Raw genomic sequence first — 25,352 nt, forward strand, 5'->3', positions numbered from 1 at the left:
AACACACCAAGGTCTGTTCTGTTGCAGAGTGTGAAGATTTCTTTCATTCACATACTTGTGGAGAACACAGTAATACTTAATTCCTTACTACAACTAATATTTTTAGTCTGCTTAAATAAAATGGAAGAAGAATAACTTCTGTCTCATATTCCCTCTAGGAAATTACTTTCAAGCTTCTGATTAAAAGTCTTAAGTATGTCTGGTTTAGAAGACTGAAGTTTTGTGAATGCTAAATAATTCAAAGAGGATAGTATGGTGAAGCCTTAATTTGAGCCCATTATAGTGGATTTTATTTCAAGCCCTTCACACACATTCATGGACAATTACACGAAACTGCACTTCGCACCTCTGACAAATATCTAGTTCCACATAGCAGAATTTTTAAAGGAATCTTAAGACTTTCTCTTTTGTGAATGCATTATAATAAACAACCCTGTTAAAAAAACTATCATGAATTATTTTATTATACAGTTTCTTGATTTATTCAAACAAATTTGGAAGGGAATAAATTAATAGATTTATTGAAATATAGTCATGAAACAATATTTAACTGTGTTCCAAATCTGGTATTTTTTGAAGAGTATCTCAAGAAAAAAAAAAGGTTAAAATAACTAATGAAAATAAGAGAAAAATCTTACTATATTGTTGTTTTTAATATACATGCTGTTGGAATGTTGTTTGCAAGCAGAAGGTCTCCTTGAATATTAGGACTGGGGAATGGCAATCTGCAGAAGGTCACTGCAAAACGAACAGCAGGCAGGTTCTGTATTAACTTTCATCTAGAGCCTGTGCAGTCTTAGCTGGTATTGCACTCACTCTGTTGCTGAGTTTAATTATATTCAGGGCTGAACTGATCTCTAAGCCATGGAAGAGAAGAGTTACTCTCTTAAGATAAGGGGGTTTTTAAAGCATTTAGATAAAGAAGGGGCCAATCACCTTTCATTTTCAGATGTACAGGCACGAAATACTTGAAATTTGATCATGTGTTAGCTTTACTTGGGATCTGACATGATTCGGAATACATCACCAACTGCTGCATTTTCCAGAGAGAAGAGGCTCCTCCAGGCTCCTCTAAAATATGTGCAGTGTCATAAACCTGTCATAAATTCCAGATATCTTCAAAGCATAATGTAATCCCATCCAGCTGTTACAAAGCACTTACCCTAGCTGGAACACAGCTACTTTCATTTTGAGTACACAATAAAAGTCCCAAAAAGGATGTAGGCATGCATGTTTCATGTTAAAAAAGGGACCAATAAACAGGATACACACGTCCTTTCCCATTCTTATCTACAGCAATATTTCAATTTATTTTCCATTTTTTGTCAGCATTCTGAGAGATAATTCACTTTCAGAAGTCTGACACCAAAAAGCAATTGTCACAAGATAGCAGCAAGAATAGACTACTTTTTTTTTTAACTTTTCTCTAAGCTTTTCACTCTTCCTGATTATAGATACACTGGAAGACCTCCTTAATGGAGCCTGGTAGTACCTGTCCTCTAATTCATGCAGTGCTGTTTTTTTCTGAAAAGTCCACCTAATTTTTACCTACTATACAGATCAAAGCTACATGTCTTAGTAAAAATTTTAAACTTATTGTTTACATGGCAGCAATAAACATTAAAATTGTGTAGGGATTGAGCAGTGTGACTGAGCATCAATGTCTCTGTGCCTTATGCTGTGCTGAATGCACCTTGTAATCAAGCTGTGGTTTCATTGGTACTCAAGTAATAAGTGTAGAATAACAAAACTAAAGGTAGAAGATGGTTCAGGTGACTTTTTTTAAAACCTGCTCTTGTATATACACATCTTTATCAACACTAAGCTAGATCATATTCTTCTCAAAGTATTATGTTGATTTTTAAAAAGAGGACAAGCCTGTGTTCAAATAATGATTCCAGGGTATTCATGCTTTCTCTGGTGCTGTCTGGTTGATTTGTCAAAGTAGTCAGGCTGCCAGAACACTTCTCTCCATGGTTTAAGCTGTGATGCTTTAGCCAAAAATTGTTGAATTAAGGAAGGACATGCTTCCTTTTTCTGTTTGGATTGGATTCTGATACAAGAGAAATGTCAACTTGTTAGACTTAATTATGACAAAATTTAGAATAAATTATGAAGCTGTCTGTATCTCTGTAAGTGCTTCAGATGTTAATGTCTGAAGCTATTGTTTGTTTTAAATGACTGCTCCTTTTATGGTTCTTTATTGTCCCAAAACGAATACATAATATGTCTTTGGTATGGAAAGAAACATCAGTCAATATTTAAGGGTTTTGATGGTTTATATTTGCAATTTACTGCCTCTACAGAAGCTGGCGTTGAGGAGGCAGCAGTTGGCACTGCTGTTAAGCCTCTTAATGTTCTTTTCTACTGCCAGAAGTACTGCTAGCCTCAGCTTTAACCCATTACTTGGGAATCAGTGAATCTTGCGTCAGTGGAGCATAAATAGCAGTTATTTTGTAGTTTACCTTTCTAATTTTTGAATGGTTACTCTTTTCTTTCGTGTGTATATGTCTTTAAAAACTTTTAAATAGTAGTTTTCTGCCATGCAAGGAAGCCTGCCAAGGTCTGTACTCTTAAACCTCAAATCTTGTTTTAATGGTTTCATATATTATAGTACAGAATCATATTAATGCTTTTGCTTTCTCAACCCACTTATTTCATTAACTAATAAAACAGAGACATAGACACATGTTTTTATTTTCTCTATGTCCTAACTCATTTGTGAGCCAAACTGAGTTAGGATGTGGGAACCTCTCCTTGTGTGGAGCAAGGGGTGGAAAAATAGCTGCTATGCAGTATGCTCCTCTGCTCCAGTTGTAATAGACGTAGTTCAGGGAGATTGAAGACAGCTGTGGATATGTCCACTGAAGAGAGAGTTTAAAGAACTTTGTTATTTTATAGGTTAGCAAGCGTGGTTTCCTTAGTTGTGGTTTTCTGGTGTTTGCAGGTTTTTTAGCTGTGGAGTTTTCTTGATGAGCAGGGGAGAAAGAAAGCTGGATCACTGGGTTGTAATAGTATCTGTTTCTTGCTTTTTAAAACAAGGTATTTTCACTGATTATAGAAGGCCCTCAGCTCATTTGGGATTATTGCAGAAAGCAATAGGAGACAAATTCAAGATTAGCATAACACTGATGAAAATCACTTTAAAATTTTGATTTCTAGAGAAGTCATAGGTTGGGAGAGACCTTAGACTGATGTTACGCAGAGCCCTGCTAAGCAGGCTAGAGTGTTTCTATTGAGGGAGCTTCCTCCACTTACCTAGACTTAATTAATCATCCAATGCCTAATTTTTTCATGGTGAAGACTTCTATCCAGACAGAATTTCACTGGGAAGAGATTATGCCAGTTGTGTATTGTCCTGTCACCATGTGTCCTCGTGAAGAGTACCTCCATCTTCTCTGTAACTGCCTTTTAGGCCTCTGATGACATCTCTCCTGAATCTTTTGGCTGAATAAACTAAATTCCTTCAGCCTTTATTCATCTGTTCAGATCTCTAACCATCTTGGTAACTCTCTGCTAGACCTTTTTTTATTCTTCAATAACTATTTTAAATTGGGGAGACCAAAGCTCTCTACAGTATTGCAGGTGAAGTCTGACAAAGGCCCAGGGGAATGTAAGAATCCCATCCCTTGTTCTGCTGGCTGTACTGACAGTGATGCAGCTCAGGACACAGTTTGCCCTCTTTACTGCCAGAATGCACTTCTGATTCATGTTCAAATCCCATTCACTTACTTTTAACCACTGTTGTATTTTAGCCTAAACTGATGGATTGTTTTGTTCCTATTACATTTCAACCTTGTTTCAGGAAGAATCTTTTTTTTTCCTCTGTGAGTGCAATGGAATACTCATTTTGCAGTGACTGCTCCTACTCTGCAGTTTACTAGGAGCTTGAGTCAGGCTTAAAATGTTTTTTGCTGGATCTGCCTGGGTGTTCTACCACCTTTTTTTCTCTCTTTGTCATGGCTGTAGAATGAACTATAGAATTTGGTCTGTTTGATTATGTAAAATGTTATGTTCTTATGCTCTGTCTTTAGAAAAGTCTTATAAATTTTTAACTATTTTTTTTTCCTGGTTAGAAAGTGTCTTCCACAGATCGTTTTATGACAACAACCTGTTGCTTAACTCCTTTTGTTAAATTGCCTTTTTAAAAAAAAAAAAAAATCTCTCCCAAGAAGTAGAGGTGACTTCATTTTCATCCTAAATATTAAACATTAAGAGATGGGGACTGGTAAACCTTCTGGTTCACCTATCTCTGCAAAGGCTTATTCCTCATTTGACCATTTATCTGAAAGTATGTCCTTCAATTGCTTTAATATTGTGGTCTGAAATGGTTTGAAGAAAAAGTCCAGATTAGATTCCAGCAGAATTCTCTTAATAGAGCCAATTACTTAATAAAAGCAGTAACAAAGAAGAAATTATGTCAGAGATTTTAGGCTGATGTTCTGTTTACCGTCAATTCTTTGAGAAATAACAGCTTAATGCAAGATTGATTTCATTATACTGACCAAGCTTTTTCAAAAAACCACAAGTAGTTAAAAGCATTTGGGAAATAAAATTGAGCTGTATTTAAATGAGCCAGTTATGTGCTCAAAGCCCTACATAAAAAATTAAATGTTCGGTTTAAATGACAATCTGTCCATTTCTAGATTTGTTTTTTAGTGTCTGACCAATATCATACTTTTGTAGTCTGAGAGGTAATAATAATTCATAATGCTCAGAGAAATTGGAAACAGAAACCAGTTCCTTTTAATTGTTTCCTTCCGTTGTATTTAATTCAGCTTCTCTGGATACATTAAAATTCTTGGATGATGGGTTTGTTTTCTGCTTGTTGTCTTAATATTAAAAGCTGGATCCTACAAGAAGTTTTAGAAAAACAGGGTTTTCCAAGTTCCTTTTAAGAACCAACCAAACTTCTAGGTGAGCTATAAGTGGCCTCTTTTAACAATGTTGATATTAAAAATTAAACATTCTATGGATGCAACTAATATTTAAAGTGAAATTTTTAGTTTATACAAGTACAGTGTTTAACTGAATACAACTTTCTCTTGGTTTAGTTTCATTTACCATTTTCAGCACAACTTTATCCTGTTTGTCTTGCTCACATGTTGGGGGTAAGGGAATATACTTATAAAAATATGAAAAATGTCTTTAGATTCTGAAGGTGAGTTCTCCTTCTGGTTTTTAGATCATGTGAAGAGTCCTGTCTTCAGCCCCAGTCATTCTATAGGTCTATTTTCTGTTTGGCTACCTTGCAATTTCTCTCTTCATATATTCTGAGCACAAGTCTTACTTCTTCATCGACAGGGTCAAACCTCAGGTATAGGTTCAGATGATCTCATACACGACTGCAGCATCCTGGTTTCTAGTTTTGATGAGCTCATCTTGCCTGTTGATGTCCATCCTGACTGTTGCAAGATCACTATTCCAGCTCATTGCTTTAGCAGGATTGCATTGCTTCCTTTTCTTTTCTCTATGCCCTCTGGCTTCCCATATAAGCTATTGCTCTCTCTTGGAAGGCTGTGTGCCTTTCCATCTCTCTTTCAGTACTGAGATCTCATCTGTGCTTCAGTGATGCTGTTGTTTAGGCTCAAACTCCTAAAATTTAAAAGAAATGTTGCTGTGTTTCCTCTGAAATGTGTGGAGCAACCTGGGAGAGAAAAAAGACATTGTTAAGCTCTGTGAGGCAAGGTACTATCAAACTTTAATTGTACAGTGACTGGCTTTAATGGACTCTTGGTCTGTGATAAATAGTGTATATTCTGCAGTAATACCAGTTCAACAGGTACTTGTTGAAACTATACCAAGCATTAAGTCACTAGATTGGAAACTGCTGTGTTAGAAGCTTTGGGAAATTCAGCAATGCTTCAGCATTCCTCCTTACTTTAGTAAGGAATGTCATATCTATCCTTATAGTCCTGAGAGTTAAAAATCTGCTAATGCTCCCCAGTAGCTTTAACTACTAGTACAATTTTTTTAATAACTTGGCTCGATGCATGCATTTATATCTGAGCAGATCTGTGTTTAACCTAACTGTAGCTGTGCCAGTGTACATCTTCCTTCTCCCCATCCCACATCAATTGGGCCATCCTGGGGAAGGAGGGGCAGGGTGAAAACCAGAACTGAATTTTTCTCCCTCATTTGATTGTGTAGCAAAGGAAACATTATTATTCACATTCAGATTTTATAACTACCTTGCCACCAATGAGTATGAGAAGAAAAAGCCCTTCTCCCTACCTTTATTCATTTATTGATGCAGATGTGATCTGAGGCTTTGTCTTGTGCCTTTGTAAACAGACACAAGACAGATTTTATTGGCTTTTTAATTTTTTCCCTTTTTTCCCCTTAAACTCTTGTACTGCATGTTGCATTTGTTTTCCTAATTTAAGTAACATTGAAAAAGTTTTAACAAGCAGTAGTTTAAATCCAATTTCCTGTCGCTCTCGAGGAGAAAGAAGGCAGAGTTGGTGGTTTTTTTTTTTTGCTTTTGCTTTTACATTTTCCCACCCATGTGGCTGGAGGAAACTGTGTGAAGAGCATGTTCCCACAGCCTGGGGGTCTCCAACAATGCTGTTTCCGTTTGCAGCGCGGCTCCGACCAGGCCTCGGCCATTGTGAGCCCCAGCACGTAGGCCGACATCAGCAGGGCCCGAACCTGCCTTTGGGGCACTTTGTATAAAAAAAAATAGTCTAAAGCTGAGCAGGAAACGGAGATTTCCCTCACATTCTTCTAGAAATTGCAAGTTTTGTGTTTTGTTTTTTTTTCCCTCTGTTGGAGGGGATTGTAGTTGTTTTCCGTTTCTAACCCAAATCATAGGTGTGACAAGGAGTAGGCCTGTTGTGTTTCCCAGCCTGCCTGGCACAGCAACACGGACTCCGAGTGGGGTTTTTTGCATTAGGAATGACAGGTTTTAGTGTCTTGTCAAAGACAGGTGCTAGTAAGTTGCTGTCAGGTGAAAATTTGACTTGGGAGATTGTTTTGGAACTCAGTGACTGGAGGTTATAGTTCCTGCTGCATTAAAATTTTAAAAATTATGTAGGGGAGCTTGCTAGCTTCTGCTTAAGCCCAGTTAAGTGAGTTAGATTTTAAAGCATATTTATATTTCTCCATAAAGGTCTAAAAGATAAACTGAGTTGTTGTTACTGGTTGTTTCTTAATTAAAGTTTAAACTGACTGCTCTCCACTTAGCCTCTTTACCATTGTTTGACTGCCAACAGCCAAGTATACAGTAATTTAAAAGGTCACTGAGGCATCTTGTTCATAACTGTTTTGGACAGGCCTGACTCTTTTTACAGTAATACATAGTCTCAGGAGATGCATTTACCAGTGCCACTGAATTTCCTACTGAACTAAAAGATCCAAGAGGGCAAGACTGCATTTTTCTGTTTCAGTTCCAATAAAAAAATAAGGATTCTCTGCCCCTGACAGTGTTAAATCTGTTGGAACATCTTTATTTCCAACTGAAACTTAATTTTTGTTTGTGATCTTGTTCACATAGGTTTCTGTATAGACATGGTTTGTTTAGAAGATAAAATATTTGTCCTCATCTGTTAGAAATTTTGTGTGCATACTAAAGCAGTGGAAAGCGGAAAAGTAAATCTTAATTAACAGCAATACTACCACATGGTCTGTTTCAGGAATTTTAGGCATACATCTCTAACACATTTCCTTTTCTATCTTGGTATGTACAGTTGTACCAAATCCATTCTATTACTCTCCAGCACAGTGGGGGCCTGGAGAGGGCTTAGTATTACCTGGAATTAATATACAAGATAACTTACTTTCTTAACACTCATTTTTTGGTTGTTTGCTGCACTAGAGTGTTTTGTTTTTTTACCACAGAACTTTAGTATTAGGATGTTTACCTTCTCTCCTGATTTCTTCAAAGATATTTGAAAAAACAACCACAAAAAAAAACCCAGCAAACCACAGATATTGGTGGATTGGCAGAACTAATACTTGTTAGATTATAATTTTAATATTGTTTTTATTTTTCCCTTCAAGAATATCGACATCACAAACTTCAGCAGTAGCTGGAATGATGGCTTGGCTTTCTGTGCAGTCCTCCATACTTACCTCCCAGCCCATATTCCCTATCAAGAACTAAACAGCCAGGACAAGGTATGCCATTAAAAATCCTATTCCTGAGACTGCAAGACTATATAATTAATATGGCTTAATAAAAGAGAGTTAATAAATTTGAGTTCCTAAAAAAAAATATTGCTAGGAATAATAATTGACACAGTTCAGCTACCTTACTACTATTCTTCATATGACACTTTAATATTATGAGATCATTGGGTTAAACAGAACTTTGGAACAGATAGGAGAAAAAGAAATAATAGGAGGTCATAAATCTAAGTCTGAGGCATTTAGGCCAAACAGTTGGGAAGTGTTTTCTGTTCAGGTTTTGGAAGCAAGGAATGAAAAATATTAAATAAAATTTGTATCTTTACATGTTTTGTTTGTACCTTGAAATTTCACAAGGATGTTGTTTCATCCTACTTTTTCATGCTGATTAGTGACTGTGATCTCTTCTCAAGTGATATTTATCAAATAAAGATAAACTAGAAGATGTCAAGACTGCAGAGCAGTCTGTATGTGTGTGTGCTGCAGTTAACTCCTACAGTTGTGTTACCTGGAGGTACGTTATTAATGATAATTCCTAAAAAAAATACAAGAATATTTCATTAACATGTGAAAAGATTTTTATTTATACTTTCAAAAAAATAATTAATTTATTCTTTTAGCATATTATAACTTAGTCATTCTTCACTGACAATGGTTTTTCAACATTATCATCTGAATGAGGACTTAATAAATATTTTCCATATATTTTTGGATGATATTAGGACATCTTTATTCCTATGGCTGTTTTTAAATTACTATGGTCAAATTATAGACTAAATTTGAAGCAAAAGTAGCAACATTGCTGTGAAAATTCCTAACACCACTTTGTTATGTTTGAAGTAGTATTTCCTTGGGTACTAACATGTTTCTATGTCTCATGCAGAGAAGAAATTTCACTTTGGCTTTTCAGGCAGCTGAAAGTGTTGGCATCAAATCTACTCTGGTAAGTTTTAAATGCACACTGAATGAATTATTATGTCTCATTTACAAAAATGAGATTATTCTGGTTTTGTACTTTTGGAAGATTTTGATGCTTTATACTTAAAAATAGGAGCAGATGAGCCCAGCCAGAGGTTATTTCCCCTGTATCATATTTGACAGAAAAACAAACAATACTCCTTGCCTCACTGGTTTGTTACTAAACCCACTGTTGTCAACATAGTGGCTGGGATACAGACCTGTGCTCCAGCTGCTGCAGCAAAGGCAATAGCATGGTGGCCTACAGCAGATAAACTCAACTTGTGTAAGGGTGCTATGTGTGATACTCTCTCAGTATCATAAGAAGTCATAATAAAGGCTTTGGATTTGCTTGAGAATAATTTGAGAAGAAGAATTCACTCTTTTCTGTCTCTGATCTACTTTCAAATTATTTGTTATATATCTTAAGTTGATAATTGATCAGCACTGTAAATGGAAGTTATTTTCAATTGTTTATAATGAGCTTTCTTGTGCAAAATTTACCTTAAAATAATTAGTTTTCAATAGCATAGTATTTACTAGAAAAGGAAGATTTCTGAAAGTATGGAACTGGGAGAATCCCAAGCCCTTTTAAGTAATCACAAAAATTCACCTCAATTGCCAGTGTCAGAAATTATACTTATATATATTCTCATAGAGCTGCCCTAGTTAGCAACTAATAATACAACCAAGCCAGACATTTTAAAAAATAACACTTTCCCTGATCCTTATCAGAGCCTTTGTCCCCTGCATTGTATTTGCTGACAATGGCAGTGCCACTGCTGGGCTTTAGCACCTTGACTGTGTCAGTGATTTGAAACATGGAAGTTTCTTACCAAGTGCTGATCGAAGAACTAGTTTGTGGAAAATAACAGCAGTAATTCTTACATAATTCAGCTTTAGTCTAAATGGTTGCTGACTGTGTTTTCCTTGTGTAATGTACTGAATTACAGAAAAAGCATGAATGGAATTACATCTTCTCAGTGCAAATCTTATCCGTCTTAAATATTTAACATCTATTGACATACCTACACACACAATGTGTACGAGGCGAATGTTTGTGGATTTTTTTCCTTGTCCATATTGAATGGGTTGGGAGGAGGGTGAAAAAGGGTGTGAAAACTATTGTATGTACATAGTAGTACTAATGTAAGGGGAAGTTAATGTTCCCTGAATAAGAAAGTGTCTGGCTACTTTCATGTGGATAATTTTTTAAAAAAACAAAACTATCTGTTTTGAATTCTGGAGGTTCCTGGGCACAAACCTTACAAAATAGACCCTTACAGTAAACAATAATTACTAGAAACTACATCATTGTGTTTTCCTTTGGACATGTGCTGAAACGTATAGGTCAGCCTTTGTTTACCCTGCTCATTCACAGACAATCTGGTATATTGTTACTGTGAAATACATGTGAACTGGGATATCAGTTAGACAGAAGCTGATTGCTTTGTCTCTTGGATATATCCAAATTGGAAGTAAAGTAACCTTCCCTCTTCCTTGCTTCTTTACTAAAAATTATGTATAAAGTAATCTAAAGTTCTGTAGTCTGCTGTAAGATGAGATTCAGTTATTTATTGATGCTCACTCTTACCCTGGTATAAATTTTTATCTTTAGCTTCAGTTAATATCTAAGCTTTGATTCTGTGACTCTCAGTACCTGGGTAGGTTGTGTTGACTTGTGAGGCTGTGTAGGATATGTGAACATTAAAGTCTTCAGTGCTGTATTAATTGTACTAAGTGGGGGACAACTCAAGTACACACAGCATTACATGTTTTGATCTGAAGTCAACAAAACCACCATCTCCAGATCTGCTGTTCATAGCCACTTATGTTTTGTAAGTAAAACAAAATATATGGAAGTAAAATTGTGGAAACTTTACAGATTATTGTGGAAACTTCACAGATTTGCCATTCCCAGGAATTGGTAAAAACCCTACCATGTTGCTCTTGAGGTTGTTATTCCTGATTTTGACCAATCTGTTTTCTGTGACAGGACATCAATGAAATGGTGCGAACTGAGCGTCCAGACTGGCAGAATGTCATGCTGTATGTTACAGCAATTTACAAATACTTTGAAACCTGAAACCCTAATAATTCAACAGATCCATGGGTTAGAACCAACATGAGCTACCAGATGGAAATCTTACTGAAATGCTAATCCCCATTTCACTGAAAATTGGCAACATTTGAGTTCTCTCCAACTTTAGTGACACTTATCCTGGATTGCCTCAGATTGCTTCAGCTACTAAGCCTGGAATCAACTGTTTAAAAGCAAGAATTTGTTGCCACAGTGCTTGGAATAACCCAAGTCATTAAGCTATTCAGATTAATTATGTAGCCTAAAGAGCCTGGGCTATCTACATGCTGCCTTTCCAGCCAGACTTCCTGAAGCTTGCTTTCCTCGGAGAGTGAGATGAATGAATCCTCTAGCTTATAGGAAACTGAATGTACAGCTAAAGCTTTGAGAAGGAAAAGGATAACATGGCATCATATTACTGAACTTTCTGTAGCATCCTGATCCACAGTCTGAATATTCTACCCACAGCCTATGGCACCCCAATACAGTAGAGTTCTTAATTTAGTTACTGCCTTTACAGCTATTTTCCCTCCTTTGAAATATGCACAAGATTCTAAGCTTTTATTCCATATGACAAATTGAGTGGGAAAGTGCTCTCGATACCTCGAAGACTTTGGCACAGAAGAACTCTTCATTATAAAGCTTCATTATAAGCCTACCTCTGTCACAGTGATGTGGCTTCCAACTCTTGTCTTACGGATTGTAAAGACTTAACACATCCAGCTCCTGGTTTTCAGGGTATGCTGTTCTTCAAGGAATCTGTCCAAACTCCCTGTGCTTCCATGATAACAGAATTGAGTCAATAATCAACCTCTGTATGGTTTGGTTTTCCCCTCTTCCTCCTTTGCCTGTACAGCACGCACAGCTACCCCAGGCTTTACAGCAATACGAGCATATGTCATGGATTTCTGTGGTAGAATTTTGGAACTGGGATAGCATTTCTTCTGCAGAGAAGATATTTTCAATAAGATGTAATAATGAAGTAGTGTGTCTCAAAATCCAGCTTTGCCATGTTTTCTGTGTATTTTTCATTTATCTTGCACACCCTCATCTGACTGACAGAAGGTGAGACGTTCTCTGACAGAACTTTGGAGGAAGTGATCTAATGTGCATACACCCAGTAGTCTTGAATATTGTGTGGAAATGACTGGCTGTCACAAGGAAGGAATTAAGAAACTTTAATCTACTCAACTTCTGTTTTCCTAAAATGTACCTGAATTCATGTCTAGGGCAAAAGAGTTCAAGTAAGTGCCTTATTGATCACTGAATGGATACATCCTGGCACTTCAGGGCCTTGTGCAGAGTGTTAAAGGCTCAGAACGATTTCATCTATCCCTTTGTCATAAGCTGTTTGTTGTAATCTTGTTTGTCAAATCAAGGGAAGACTTCACTTGATCATTGCTTCTGCCATTTATTTTTCTGAATACTAATCAGCAGTTAAGCTGCAGTTGAACATCTCTCATTAATGTTAAGCAGAAGCCTACTTTAGAACTGAGTTCTGTAACAACTGCTATTTATAAGCACATGCTCTTTCAACACAGTAACCCTGTTATAAAGAAAATTAATCTGTCATTCCTATGGTGCTCTTATGACTGTTAAGGACAGTTTGAATGTCATAGATGTTAACCCAGTGAATGCAACTCTACTTGGCATCTGTGAAACTTCATCATGGTATAAAAGCACAGACTTAACACAAAATCATTGCCAAATAAAAACCCTATCATCTGAAGAACATAGCCCATGTGAAGAGAAGTAAATCAGCATGTTTCTAGCAGCTAGCATTATATAAAAAGATATGCTTACACTGACGTGTGCCTGTGAGAATTAAAAAATTTGCAAAACAACTACTTGGTCCATGCTGAGGGCCTTCAGAGAAGTCTGCAGAGCAGCAGTGTCTCCTCCACTTTTGCAGTTCTTTAGAACCCCAAAAGTAGCTAGATAGTCTTGGATTACTGATTTGAAGTAATCCATTGTGGCATCTGAAGAGCCACAGAATCTAAAGACAATTGTTTCAAGACAGACTTCAGGTGAAGAATCTTCATTAACAGATTTTAATAAAAGTCTGAAATACAATTTACTCTTCTGTATATTTCTTAAAAAAATATTTACTTCATTTATTAAAATAAGTTTCAACAGGAATAGTCTTATTGGAAATAAGCAGTATTGCTGTCCCACACTTACTACTAAATTTCAGGTTTTCCCAATTTATGTTTAAAAAAAATCCTTAATTTCATTCTCTGAACAGACATCCTTAGCTATGATTCTTATTCATTGCCTTACATTTTAAGAAAATATTTTTCTAATGAGAAGGATATAATTTCTTGGTCGAAGTTCTCTCATTACCTGTTTTCTTAAGGTAATTTGAGCTTTCAGCTGATTTTTTTGCTGTTCAGTGGTCAACTTCATTTACTTGGAATGTTTTATTAGTCCTTAACTGAAATAAGACTAATAGTATAATGCTTCATAAAAGAGGAAATCGCATTTTTCAAATACTTTCTGTTAAAAACATGAGCTGCTTGTCTTCAGAGAGAGAAAAAAGTTATTAGTAATGATACAAATGAACTTCTTATGAGTTTTAGAGCTCTGTAAATTTCTTGGTGTGATCTGTGTGATAAACCTCTGCTGAATGAGTATCTGTAAAAGAACATTGGGCTTAATGAAGAATTTGTTTTAATAATGATATATCTGAGCTTTTACATGTAAGATGCTGCACAGCTGAGTGGAAGATGAAGTAATGGAAGGTCTAAAACAAACAGTGCATTCCACAACATTTATTTTTCTGAAGGTTCAAACAGCATTAAATTTTTCAAGAGGAAGAATAGCTGTGGCCCTTCTGGACATGGATGATTCTGTTCTGTTTGGTTCCTACTCATAGTTAATCTTGGAACAGCCTGTTTTTTTGTACTTATGAAGTGCAGGTTTAATTTCCTTTAATCCAGAAAATATTTCTGAATGTACTAAAAAAAAAAAAAAGGACAATTATTTTATCACCAACTCACATTACTGCATTTTAATATGTGCCTTGCAAATGCCTGTGCTGTAGTATATCAGGGTTACTCATTGCCAGCTGTAGGGGGGGAGCTGGCAACAAATTGGAGCTGTTGAACATATTGATGCAGATAAAAATTTATCATCTTCTGGATTCTCTTTACTGAAACACTTCCATAGATTAGAGCGGTCAGTTCAGAGCCAGATGTGTATTCATGTCGGCTAGTTGCTGTCCTGATGCAAGATCATCAGCAGTGAACTGAATGAACACTCATGGGGTTTTCTTTACTAAAAAAGAAGGGATGGAAAGAAAAATTTTTTTTTGGTCATTCAGGAAAATTCTATTGGAGAACTTTTGGTATGGAGCATCTAACAATAACAGAACTGGGGTGACTTCAGAATGGATTACGCTTGATTTGTTTTTTAGTTGCTTTTGTTTGATCCAGCTTGACCTGGTGGTCTTGTAAATTTAAATAGAAACACTGCTTTAGGGGCTCCTTAATTAAATAAATTAAGCTTTGATGCATGGATGTAAACTCATATTAATACCACTGGCAGCCATCATACTCTGGTTTTACGTGCATAAGAAGAAATAACCTTGTCCTTAGCTCTAATGATGCAGTACAGTCATTTAAGATGCTGAGGATCTGCCTTAAAAATGTTGTAGCTGTGACAAAAAAGTCTCATTGGCATTTCATTTCTGTTCGTGATCTCAATGTGAAGTTCTTAGCTATTTTTTGAAGTTTTTATCTACTTTTTGCAGTTCCCTGATTCAACACTTCAGACATTTGGATTCTGTTGCGTCTTTAGCATCACCAAAAAACTACTTCTACTCAATTATTTATGTGGTTTTCACCCAGGGTGCAAATTTGATTATAGCCTAGTATTAAACAAGATGATTTGGGAAGTTGGAGATGCAGAGAACGCCTGGGTGTTTTTCTTAGTTTCTGTGTTGTGCTTGTGACTGGTTTGGGAGGGCTCTCTGGTTTTCAGGTGTTACCACAGAACCACAGAATGTGACAGTATCTGCAAAAGCTGCCCCCTCTGGATGGCTGTCATGAAACTATGCATAGGCTAAAGTTAAGCTTTTAAAACTGTGCTCATGTGATGCATGTGGTGACTTCTTGTTTGGGTCTTGAAACTAATACAGTCACAGCTTAACTGCAGGCTACTTTGAGCAGCAGCTAAGGGGCAGAGTTCTGGGAAGGAATCCAGTTGTACACCTTTACACTATTTTTTTGCCTATTGTGACTAATACTTTTGCTGAGGTGGCCTAAGAAAAAGGTTTTTTAAATAGTAGTGTTCATGTACAGACTGATTTAAGTATATAGTTTGTCATTCCCTTGACTTGGTAAATATTTATTTGTTTTATTTTTGTGTTCTGGCCAAGCTCTATTTCTGCAATTCCTTTCTGTAAGCTACTAGCCTTGGTGTGTGAAAACTCAGTAATATCAACCAGTTTGAGAAGTGATTTGGTGAGAAGTATTATTACAGTGTAGTTGTCATCCAGGAGTTCTGGACATGCCACTGTGCTTTCCCAAGTCCTGTGTGTGTTTAGCAAAACGTGTTAGAGCTGATTAACCCTCCCACAACTTCCTTATCTCCCATATAGCCTACACTGCCCCAGGCTGTCCATCAGCTGTTCTTGCCCCCAGATTATCAACTCCATAAATGAGTTAAGTGTTCATAGATATATCTTAATATATCTAATTATCCCTATTTAGAAAGGTGTCTCTAACAGTGTTTCTGCTTTCAAAGGAGAGTGGCTGGATGGGGTTTAAATTACTGTCTGGCTTGCTGAGCATTCCCAGTCCTTTATTCATTGAAGTTTTTTTCTGTTGTATTCTGTCTGATTTCAGTATCAGTGTTGTAGTACACTTTGTAGTTGTCAAAGCCAAGATGTTAATCCTCTGGAATATGTAGCAAGTGTGCTTTTGATAACTAAGTAACTTAAAAGATTAAAGTTTGTACAGTTTGATTTCTGGTAGGGTGTTGATACAAGTGTCTTTTTTTCCTTACGTATTTTGTGCTTGCCACTTGCAGCCCCCTTGAACTCAGTTTGACAAGGCCACTACCATATACAAATTAATTCTATCATAACAGGATTATTTCCTCACACTAAAACTTCAGAAAAACCTACAAATACCAGATGACTTCCTTCCAGCTGACATTTTTCTTTTACTGGAAATATTCCTTACCCTTAGGCCACTGTCTGCCACAGACTTGCACACAGAATTCCCATCAGTTCCAGCACGATTTGTGGATGTGAAACAGTAGGATAAACTTTTGGCAGAATATTATAGCAGCCTGATGTGATTAAGCTGGTTTCATTTTAATCCCCTATTTTCAGGGGGTTTCAGTTTAGCCAACATCACTTACTTCAAGCTGAAATGTGGCACGTTTGTTCTCCACTGGGAAGTATGCTTCTGTTAATAATATTTTTATGAGATTGTATTTATGGAAACTGAAAGAAAAATGTCATGAAGCTAGTTTTGTTGCACTTTTCTAAGGCTTTTTGTAATTTTGCATAGAGTTCTAGAATCTGAACAAGTTGTTTGGGGAAGTCAAGGCTTAAAACTTACTCTACCCCAGCATAGCAATGTATTACGTGTATTTTCATTCTAGTGATATATGTATTATTTTAATGGCATATAACTAGTGTATTTATATGATAGTTAGGAAGCCCAGTGGACATTTCCTGCTGCAGAGGAGCCATTGGCAGTCCTGGTTCCACAGTTCATCAACTGACCTGTTTTGACAGTAGACTGCATTTGCAATAATGGAATAGTCAATTTTTGTTTCTGAATTCTATTTCAACACATGGGGAGAAAGAAGCTCTTTTTTTTTTTTCCTTTTTTTTGTTCCATTGTTGAAATTTCTCAGGAGGCTTTTACTGTTTTCCAATTATTGCATATGTTTGATTAGGTAATTACTTGGGAATCAGTTCAGTAAAGAGGGCACAAGTACACACAGCATACTCAAGTAATTAATCCTTGTAACTTACAACATTTCAGTTTGATAGAATCTTTTGGGTTTGCTTATTTTGTAAGTTCAATTTTACTATTTTTAAGTAGCACTTTTACACATATCTGAAGGGGTTTTTTTTAAACAGTTGTGGTTTTTTTCTGTATGTTATCTAATGGAAAGGAAGTATAACACTACTAAACAAAGCATAGACTTGTTAGCCTCCAGACTGTAAGTTCATTTTAGGTCAGTAATGATCAAGAGTCGTTCAATGTGTCTGAAATAAATCAGTGATCCCATTTAATATTGGACAACTCTACAGATCAAATTAGAAGGGCATTAATTGGTATCCTCCAACTCTTGAATGAGGGTACTTTCAGTTCAAGTGTGAGGCAGAATTGACAGAGCAGTGTGATGAATTTTGGACTTCATGAAATTAACAGTTTTATTCATGTCTCAGTCTAACTTCACAGCACTGTATTGCATAAGGACTAACCTTCTTTGAGATGACACTGCAGCCAGTACTAGTATCTCCTAAATAGCTAGTTTAAAGCTTATTTTTCATGGCTTTTAGAGATGATGTAAAAAAACAGTGATTCTAAAAAGCTCTTCTCATCCATCCACCTTTTCTGATTTGTATTGGTTTTTATACTCCCTAGAAACACAAATGTTAGACTGACCTAACAGTACACGTATGGGTTTAGTAATTTTGTTCTAGACAACAAGCACTCTTTTCTAGAACCCTTTCAAATGGTTTACACACAAAGACATATATAGACATTTTACATATAGAAGGAGGTTTGATATGTACATCTATATACACACACACACACGTGTATAGCTATAGGTACATATATGCAGATTCTTACTAATACTGAACATGTTTCCAGAAATGTTTGCCTCTTGAATACTTAGGGTGGTGTATTAGCATATAAATTTAAAATGTAAAGAGGAAAAAAACATTTTGTTTGCATAAGATTAGAGCTGAGAAATAATAGGTTTGAGGAAAATTCAAGTATGTACAAATTGTATTTCACCCTCTTTCTGGTTTGAAAGGCACAAGCTGTTAATAATTGGAACTTAAAAGGTCAGCAAGCATATTTTAAGCTAAACCTTTTGGAGGACCAATATGCTTTTAGTTTGCAAGCATCACTAAAGATCTGGGCATTTACTTTCTCCATAATGTATTCTGTATGAGTATTTAGTATGTATGCCTTCAGTTTGCCAATGTTGCCATGTTTTATTCTTAATTATTCATGAAATAAAGATTGCAAATAGCAAAATGTGTGTTTATGTTTTCTTGAGTGAAGCCACTTCAAAAGTGATTCTTTTTATGCTGTTTTTGGCACTGGTTTTTCAGGAATAAATGTTACAGGAAGTAGATCGTGGAGGTTTATATGCTATGGATGAGAAGTGCATGGAAATGACTTGGCTGTACATGATATTTTGGAAGTCAGTCTCTCCTGGGATACCAGCATCCTTTAGGGTATCTTCTCCCAAAGGGTTTTAAATGATAAGATGGTGGATACCCTAGATAAGAGGTATGTATTTAAAGTATCTGCTTAGACTGTATTGCCCTAGTCTTGAGTATTAATAACATAGAAGGGAACTGCAGAAAATATTTTCTATTTAGGCAACTTCTCTAATACGTTGCAGGAATAGAATTATTATAATGTTACTTAATCCAACCCAAGTGAGGCAATGCAGGCATGTGTGCTTGCTCTCTTTCTCTGAAGGAATTGGGCTGAGTAGGATTGGGAATTTAATCTCTACAACAGTTCAGAGTATATAAAGCAGATGCCTAAAAAGAAAATTTCCAGGTGAAAATAAAGACTAGAATACTATAAATCTGATTTGGTCTCTATCATCCTGGGTGGTAACTGTTTTCAAATGCTGTTTTAGAGCTTTAATTTCAAGTGCTCTGGTATAAGATGGATCTGGAGGTTTGGATTGCGCTCCTGTTTATTTCAAACATTGTTCTTAAATGCACTGACTAGTATAGGTATTTTAATTCTACCTATTTATTACTTCATTTTTTTGAGATTGGATACTGTTTTCTGACTGTTCAGCAATCCAGATAGGCTCAGTAATATTATTCTTCAAGAAAATGCCTCACTCCTTCTTGAGGTGAAATGTTCTCCCTGAATTTGAGTAGTTTAAGAAAAATGTTAGTTTTCAGAATAGATTTATATCCTGTTTTTAAGCATGGATAGTCAGTTTTCTTCTTTTAAAAAGGAAAGTTTTAAAACTGTAGTGTAGTAAACTCATGTCAGAAAATAGTTGTTTTTCGTTTCTGTAGCAAGTGCATGACAGCATTGTAGCAGTGAGTTGTATACCTGCAGTTGGCAAGCTGAAGGTGAAGACAGAAGCAACAAGCTGGAGGTCAGGCCTGAGGTATGTTAAAGCAGCAGTGTCTGCACAGTCTGTAGAGCTGCAACTTTTCTTTCCCATAGTCACTGAAATAATATTCCCTAACCAGTCTGGTTTTTTTTCATGGTTTGTCTTCTAAACTGTCATTAGAGAATTTTGTTAAAAATATGAAACTCACTCCATATGCACATTTAAGTTGAATATAATAGAATCAGTTAAATAATTTTGAAGGTCTTACTGTAATGAAAAGGCACAGCTGTATGGAATAGTAAAATAAAAACCTCAGAAGCAACAGCAATGTAGTATTCCACTGTGTTAAATCACAAAAGCTTGTATTGAAGTCATGGTTGTACTGCAGTTAAATTCTGTACAGGAACTAGGTTAACATCACTTAACTTTCAGCTAAAATTCTTATCATAAAGCCTTTCACAATTGCTTTGATCAACGGAAGAGACTTGGATCATATCCAGGCACATAGACAAGGGGGGCTCATGAAGATGTAAGTTCTTCCCACACAAAATTCTTTTAAAACAGAGACACTAACTTACACAAAAAGTTAACTCCCCTCTCCAGATGGGAAGTTATTAATAGCCAGCAGCTACTGTTAAGACTGAAGAGGAAAAAAAAAAAGCCACTGAATTCTGTGCCTCTCACATTGTTCACCCTCTCTTAGCTCCCTTCCTCAGTGCTTTCTCTATGTTTCTTGGGGGCTTTTTTCAGCACTGTTGTTCTTTGGGTCCAGCATTTGTGTTTTCCTCATTGCTTAAACTAGTATGTTTTCTTTTTCATCCTCAATACTAAAGGCTGAGGGAGAGTACAGAATTCTTCTTTGAATTTCTCAAAAGATAGTGATGGTGTTGTGGAAAACTCCAGTACTTCCTGTATGAATTACTGCTTGATGTTGCAATCCAACACCTTGAATGGAGAAGTTAGCTAATTAGTGTCTTTATTCCTGGCAGCTCAAGATTAGAAAACCATTTATGTCTCATTAAATGTTTTTTATTAGTTTCATATCTGTTAGAAAATTTGCTTTGAAAATTCTCCCATGCATCTTTGTTTAGAAAAAAAATTGTCCATGGATTATTTTTTTTTTTTAAAAAGTAGATAAGGGACTGATGCCATCAAACCTAATCTATGTTTTTACTAGTCTTTGTGTCTGCCATTTCCCTCTCTGTCAATAGGGTTTAATTTAACTCTGTAGAACTGAACTTCTGTATTGAAGTGTCCTGTTTGGAAAATTCTATATTGACTTTTCTTAGACGTTCTTTGCCCTTGAACATTTCCAGTTCTTTTGGAGCCTCCGTAATCTCATTATGAAAATACGGTTGAACACACTAGTGCCTTATCACAGTATTTTTACTGCTAGACATTTGCATTGATTATATAGCATGAGGAATATTTGTGCTTCTCTCCAGTGCTGTGCATTGCTCACTCCCTTGTTTATGCTTCCTTTTCTTAAACCATTTTAGGCTCTTTCCTCATGCCAGAAGCCTGAAAGTTAAGCTCTTAAAAATGAAAGAAACTTGAGAAGGAGACATAACAGTCTGGAGACAACTTCACTGAGCTGTTGACAATATCATATTTTTCAAAAATAAATATCCCAAGGAGCACTGAAATGCCAGTGTGTTAACACTGTCTCTGTGTGGGGCCACATGGAGAGTCCATCAGCTGCAGTGGAGGAAAGCCCAGGGTAAAGCCTGTGGTGCACTAAGCCAGTGCAGTTGAAAAAGAAAAGCACAACATTGGAGGGTATTGACCATAGCGGTGTTGAGCATTAGCAGTTCTGCAGTTCAGGAGCTGTTAGGTGGTTAGTCTTTCAGCAAAATCTTTCCCAAAAATGGCTGGTCTAACAATAGAACAGTGGGGCTGTCATCCCAGCAGAGAAGAAATGTAAAGGGAAGGCATGCAGCAGTTTTCCTCTTGGCTGGAGGTACAAGCAGGTGCTAAAACACTAACTTAACTTTGTAAATCTGTGAAGTTCCATCATTTTGCACTGACATTTCCAGCACACACTATTCCCTAACAGGGAGTGGTAGGAAGCAGAGGCAGTGGCTACTTTTTGTCTCCAGTTTGTGTTGTGACAGAGCTTGGTTGCACACAATGTGGATTTTGTAAAGTTAAATAAGGGTTGCCTTCTCATTGCTCCTTAGCATAAAATGAGAATAGTGTAAGTGAAGAGGAATCATCTGACAGCTTCTGCTGGGCCTTCCAACTCCCAACAGTTCACTTACTGTATAAGGGTAACATATATATTATTATTATAGAAAATAAATAGCTGTTGCTCTGCAGCTCCCACATGATGATTCATGCTACCAGTTTTGCTTCTATTAATAGTCTACAAAAGAGTGCTTAAATTTAGATTGAGCTCCATCTCATAGTCTGTCACGCTGAACAGCATTTAGAGAAAAGAAGCCACAGTCTGGGCAGTGACTTACAGAGACAAGTCCAAATCTTGACATGAAATGACTGAAAATCCGTTCATTCCTGACCTAAGTGCAAATAGCAGGATTTAAACAGTGTTGTGGATTTGGGTTTGCATTTCACCCTGAGCACAAATCTTACCTTGACTTTTAACTTGTTATTCTCAAGCCTGGGTGGAAGTTCAACTCCTCTGCTGGAACTGAACAGTTTGTGAGAAGGCTTCAGTCTTTGACACACAGGAATGTCCTTTGTTAAGTTGTTAGCAGTGGGCATTTCCAGCAAAAATTGTGCCTGTCTTAATTTTGTTAAAGGGCATTCTCTTCAGAAAATCTAGCAGCCTTTTTTTTTCTCAGTGTTGATTTTTAAATTGCTAACAATGGCTTAATGTTGAACAACGTCAGAGAAATAATTATGCATATATATAGGCATACTGATTTTTATGTATATATCTATAATGTTAAAGGATTTGCTAGTGTTTTCAAAGGACCTTAAGTAACCCAGCCTCCATCCCTTCTCTTGGACAAGTGCATTTCACTGCTTTGAGCAGATTCAGGCAGTATTTGTGAGAATGGGATTACATACAAGTCAGACACATGATTTTAAATGTCCTGTTCAACAACATTGCATGTGTGTGCAAATGCAATACTCAGTTTGATGCTTCTTTGCAAAGTATGCATCCCTTAAATGTAATTTTGCATATGTCAGATGATTCAGTCTGGTTGGAAAGAAAACAGTCATGATGGAGAAGAGTTCCAAAATGGGTTATTTCTTTTTTAAAGACAGATACTTTTTTCCAAATTTGGTTCTAGACAAACTGATCCTCATTTTCAGTCCTTCACATGGAGGCTTTAATACATAGGTATGATTTTCCTGATGTCTTGCTACTTAGCAGAGTGGCAGGCTGGTTTTGACTATAGTCATTATAGATTAGTCTCATTTGTGTTTGCAGTGGCATCGCTGACGTGCCCAAGCAGACTGTCACTGCTGCTGTATCTGCAGAGAGAAAGGTGAGTTTCATGATGGGTCTCGAGTGTGATTTTTTTTTACTTTGCTCTCATCTTTTTGAAGGCAGAATTTCAAGGTTTATTCTACAGTTTTTCTGGAGTTTACTGCTTTAGCTCAGTTGCTAAGTCTGAGAAGTGCATATAGTCTCTTATCACTGCTTTTCAGCTGCCCAAAATTCATGAGTTTGGCTCATTCAATTAGGAGATAGTGCCCATTATTTTACTGCAACTCTGCTTTTCAGGAATTAAAAAGCCCTTCTTGGCTGTACTCTGGAGAATCAGAAAACTGAATTGCTTTTCTTGCAGTCCTGGACTTCTTTCAGCTCACAGCCTGAGCCAGCAGCCTAAGTACCTTCCCTGCTGGAAGCTGCTGTATTTCCAGGTAGTTTCAGCCTGCCTCTTCATGTTGTACCTTCTCAAAGTTTACCTGTAGTAATGCGGTTTATTTCCTCCATGAGTAACTCAGAAGGGAAAGGATTTACTTTTAAAGTCAATTTACTTTTTAGAGTCAATTTACTGTCATCGGTGCTGCTGGTAAGGGAGGGCATAAGTAGAAGTATCTACAGGTAAGGACAATACACACTGAATATGCAAAAGAAGAAATACGATCTAAAGAACAGTGCAGTTCTGATACTTGACAGGGGCAACAGCATAAAAAGAATAGAAAACCAATTAATTAATTCAAAAGAAAGGGAACAGATCTATTCAGATCTTACTGGAGAGTGAAATCTGTCCTAGCCAACTGCTAAATAGGACATAAACCAGCAGCTGCTCATTATAAACACATTTACTTGTGCCTAAGTGAGAAATGAACATGCAAAAGTAACAGAGGAACTGTCTCAGTTGCTCTGCGAGGTGTGAATACTGATTTTTAACATCTTGAAACACTGCAGAACTGACTGCACAGAGAAAATCAGTAGGTGACAATGGGGACCTGATATATACCAAACTGGAATGGCTGGTGAGAAAAGGGAACTAGTGGTTTGGTGGGTTTGGTAGTGGTACTGGAATTTCTGAGGAATGTTAGAAGCTTGTTGGGGTGCCATTGTCAGCCAGCCCTGTGAAAGCACTCAGACATTTGCTTTGGATCTTCTATGACTTCTTGATTTAAAAGAAAATCTACATAGTCCAGATCAAATAATTTTAAAAGTGATTAGCTGGTAAAATGAAAGAAGAGTTTTAAGTGGAAAAGGAGACATCCAAGGAAGCGTTTCTGAGATCCTTCAAAGATATGTTGATGAGTATCTGTGGCTCAGGAAACTTGTTACATGATGTGTTGAGGATGGGTTGGTTGGAAGAAACTAGCCTCACAGCTTAATGCAGGATGCTGACTGCAACAACTTTGTTGTTAATGTATTCTGGAGCAAAATCATATTTAGAAACTGCATCCCTGCCCAGTATTTTGGTTCTTAGTGTTGATTGATTTCAGTGGGAGAGAGTCATTTGGATGTCTTTGAGGTTATGGGCCAAAGATGGGAGGCAACCTCTGCAGTATAGGAAACACTCCCACGGAGAGGAGCAGCAGCAGCACACAGCAGATCCTGGCAGGCAGCTAGTTGCTACAGCCTGACACTTGCCCCTCTAGATGAAATACAATTGCAAAGCATAGAATTTCATGGAGTGTCAACTGTGAGTGGGAAAACAATACCTCTTGTACAGGGCGAAAGTGAGACCATTGCATGAACAGTGCCCAGTTCTAGTGTCAGCATTTTTCTAAAAGCTCTGGCAAACTTTATGTAGGCAGGTGGCTTTTCTAAATTTATAAATATTGCAGCATGTTTTGATGAGGCTTCTAAATTCCTTCTAGCTTCCCATTTTTGCTGTTTCCCTTGACTGGGCTAGTCAATATATGTGGTCATCACATGTTATCCCTCTATGTTACTGTATGGTAGATAACTCCAGCCTTTTCTGTAACTTCCTGGGGAAAAAAAGACATATTTTTTTTCCTCCTCCCCACAGGATTCCCATTGTGTTTGGAGCAGAGCTGTGTCCTGTGCTCTGCTCTGTCATTCCTAGCTGCACCAGCCTGCTTTCCTGTCTGGAGTAGGAGTGGAGGACAGGATAGCACAGGTGTCAGGTGCTGCTGCCAGTCTGAAATTTGTAATGCTTACATACTCACAGGTTTTGATGTTGGTGCTGGTGCCAATTCTGATGCTTCTTTTCTAGGGTCTTGATACACTGCAAAACCTGAAATTTTTGCTCCTTCAGTCAAGCTCTTGCTGCCAGAGAAGGCTGGATAAGCCACTTCTAAGTGGCATCAGCAAAGCAGCTCTGGGGTTGGGAATCCTGAAATAAAACCTTCTGTTGCATGGCACAAGCATCTAAGCTGTAGCAGTTCCCTGTGCAGAGGGCCCTGGGCTGGCTGTCGTTGAAATTAATCATTTTTTTCATAGGCTGGGGTCTGCCACGGGCGTGGTGGGAAGTGTGGAGTCACGCTGGCG

General features: G+C 37.0%; 1 protein-coding gene across 3 annotated transcripts in view; it reads left to right on the forward strand.

The window, feature by feature from the left end:
* The window catches only part of SPECC1L (sperm antigen with calponin homology and coiled-coil domains 1 like), a 67,014-nt gene extending 48,615 nt beyond the window's left edge, over positions 1-18,399 (forward strand). For all 3 annotated transcript variants that reach the window (XM_051633860.1, XM_051633859.1, XM_051633861.1), the window contains 3 exons: positions 8,002-8,118; positions 9,011-9,070; positions 11,081-18,399. In XM_051633860.1, coding sequence (XP_051489820.1) covers positions 8,002-8,118; positions 9,011-9,070; positions 11,081-11,170 — 267 coding nt within the window. In that variant the 3' untranslated portion in view covers positions 11,171-18,399. The remainder of the gene's footprint in view (positions 1-8,001; positions 8,119-9,010; positions 9,071-11,080) is intronic.
* Positions 18,400-25,352: the final 6,953 nt, after the last annotated feature.

Source organism: Apus apus, chromosome 16 (assembly GCF_020740795.1).
Source record: "Apus apus isolate bApuApu2 chromosome 16, bApuApu2.pri.cur, whole genome shotgun sequence".
Classification (NCBI taxonomy): domain Eukaryota; kingdom Metazoa; phylum Chordata; class Aves; order Apodiformes; family Apodidae; genus Apus; species Apus apus.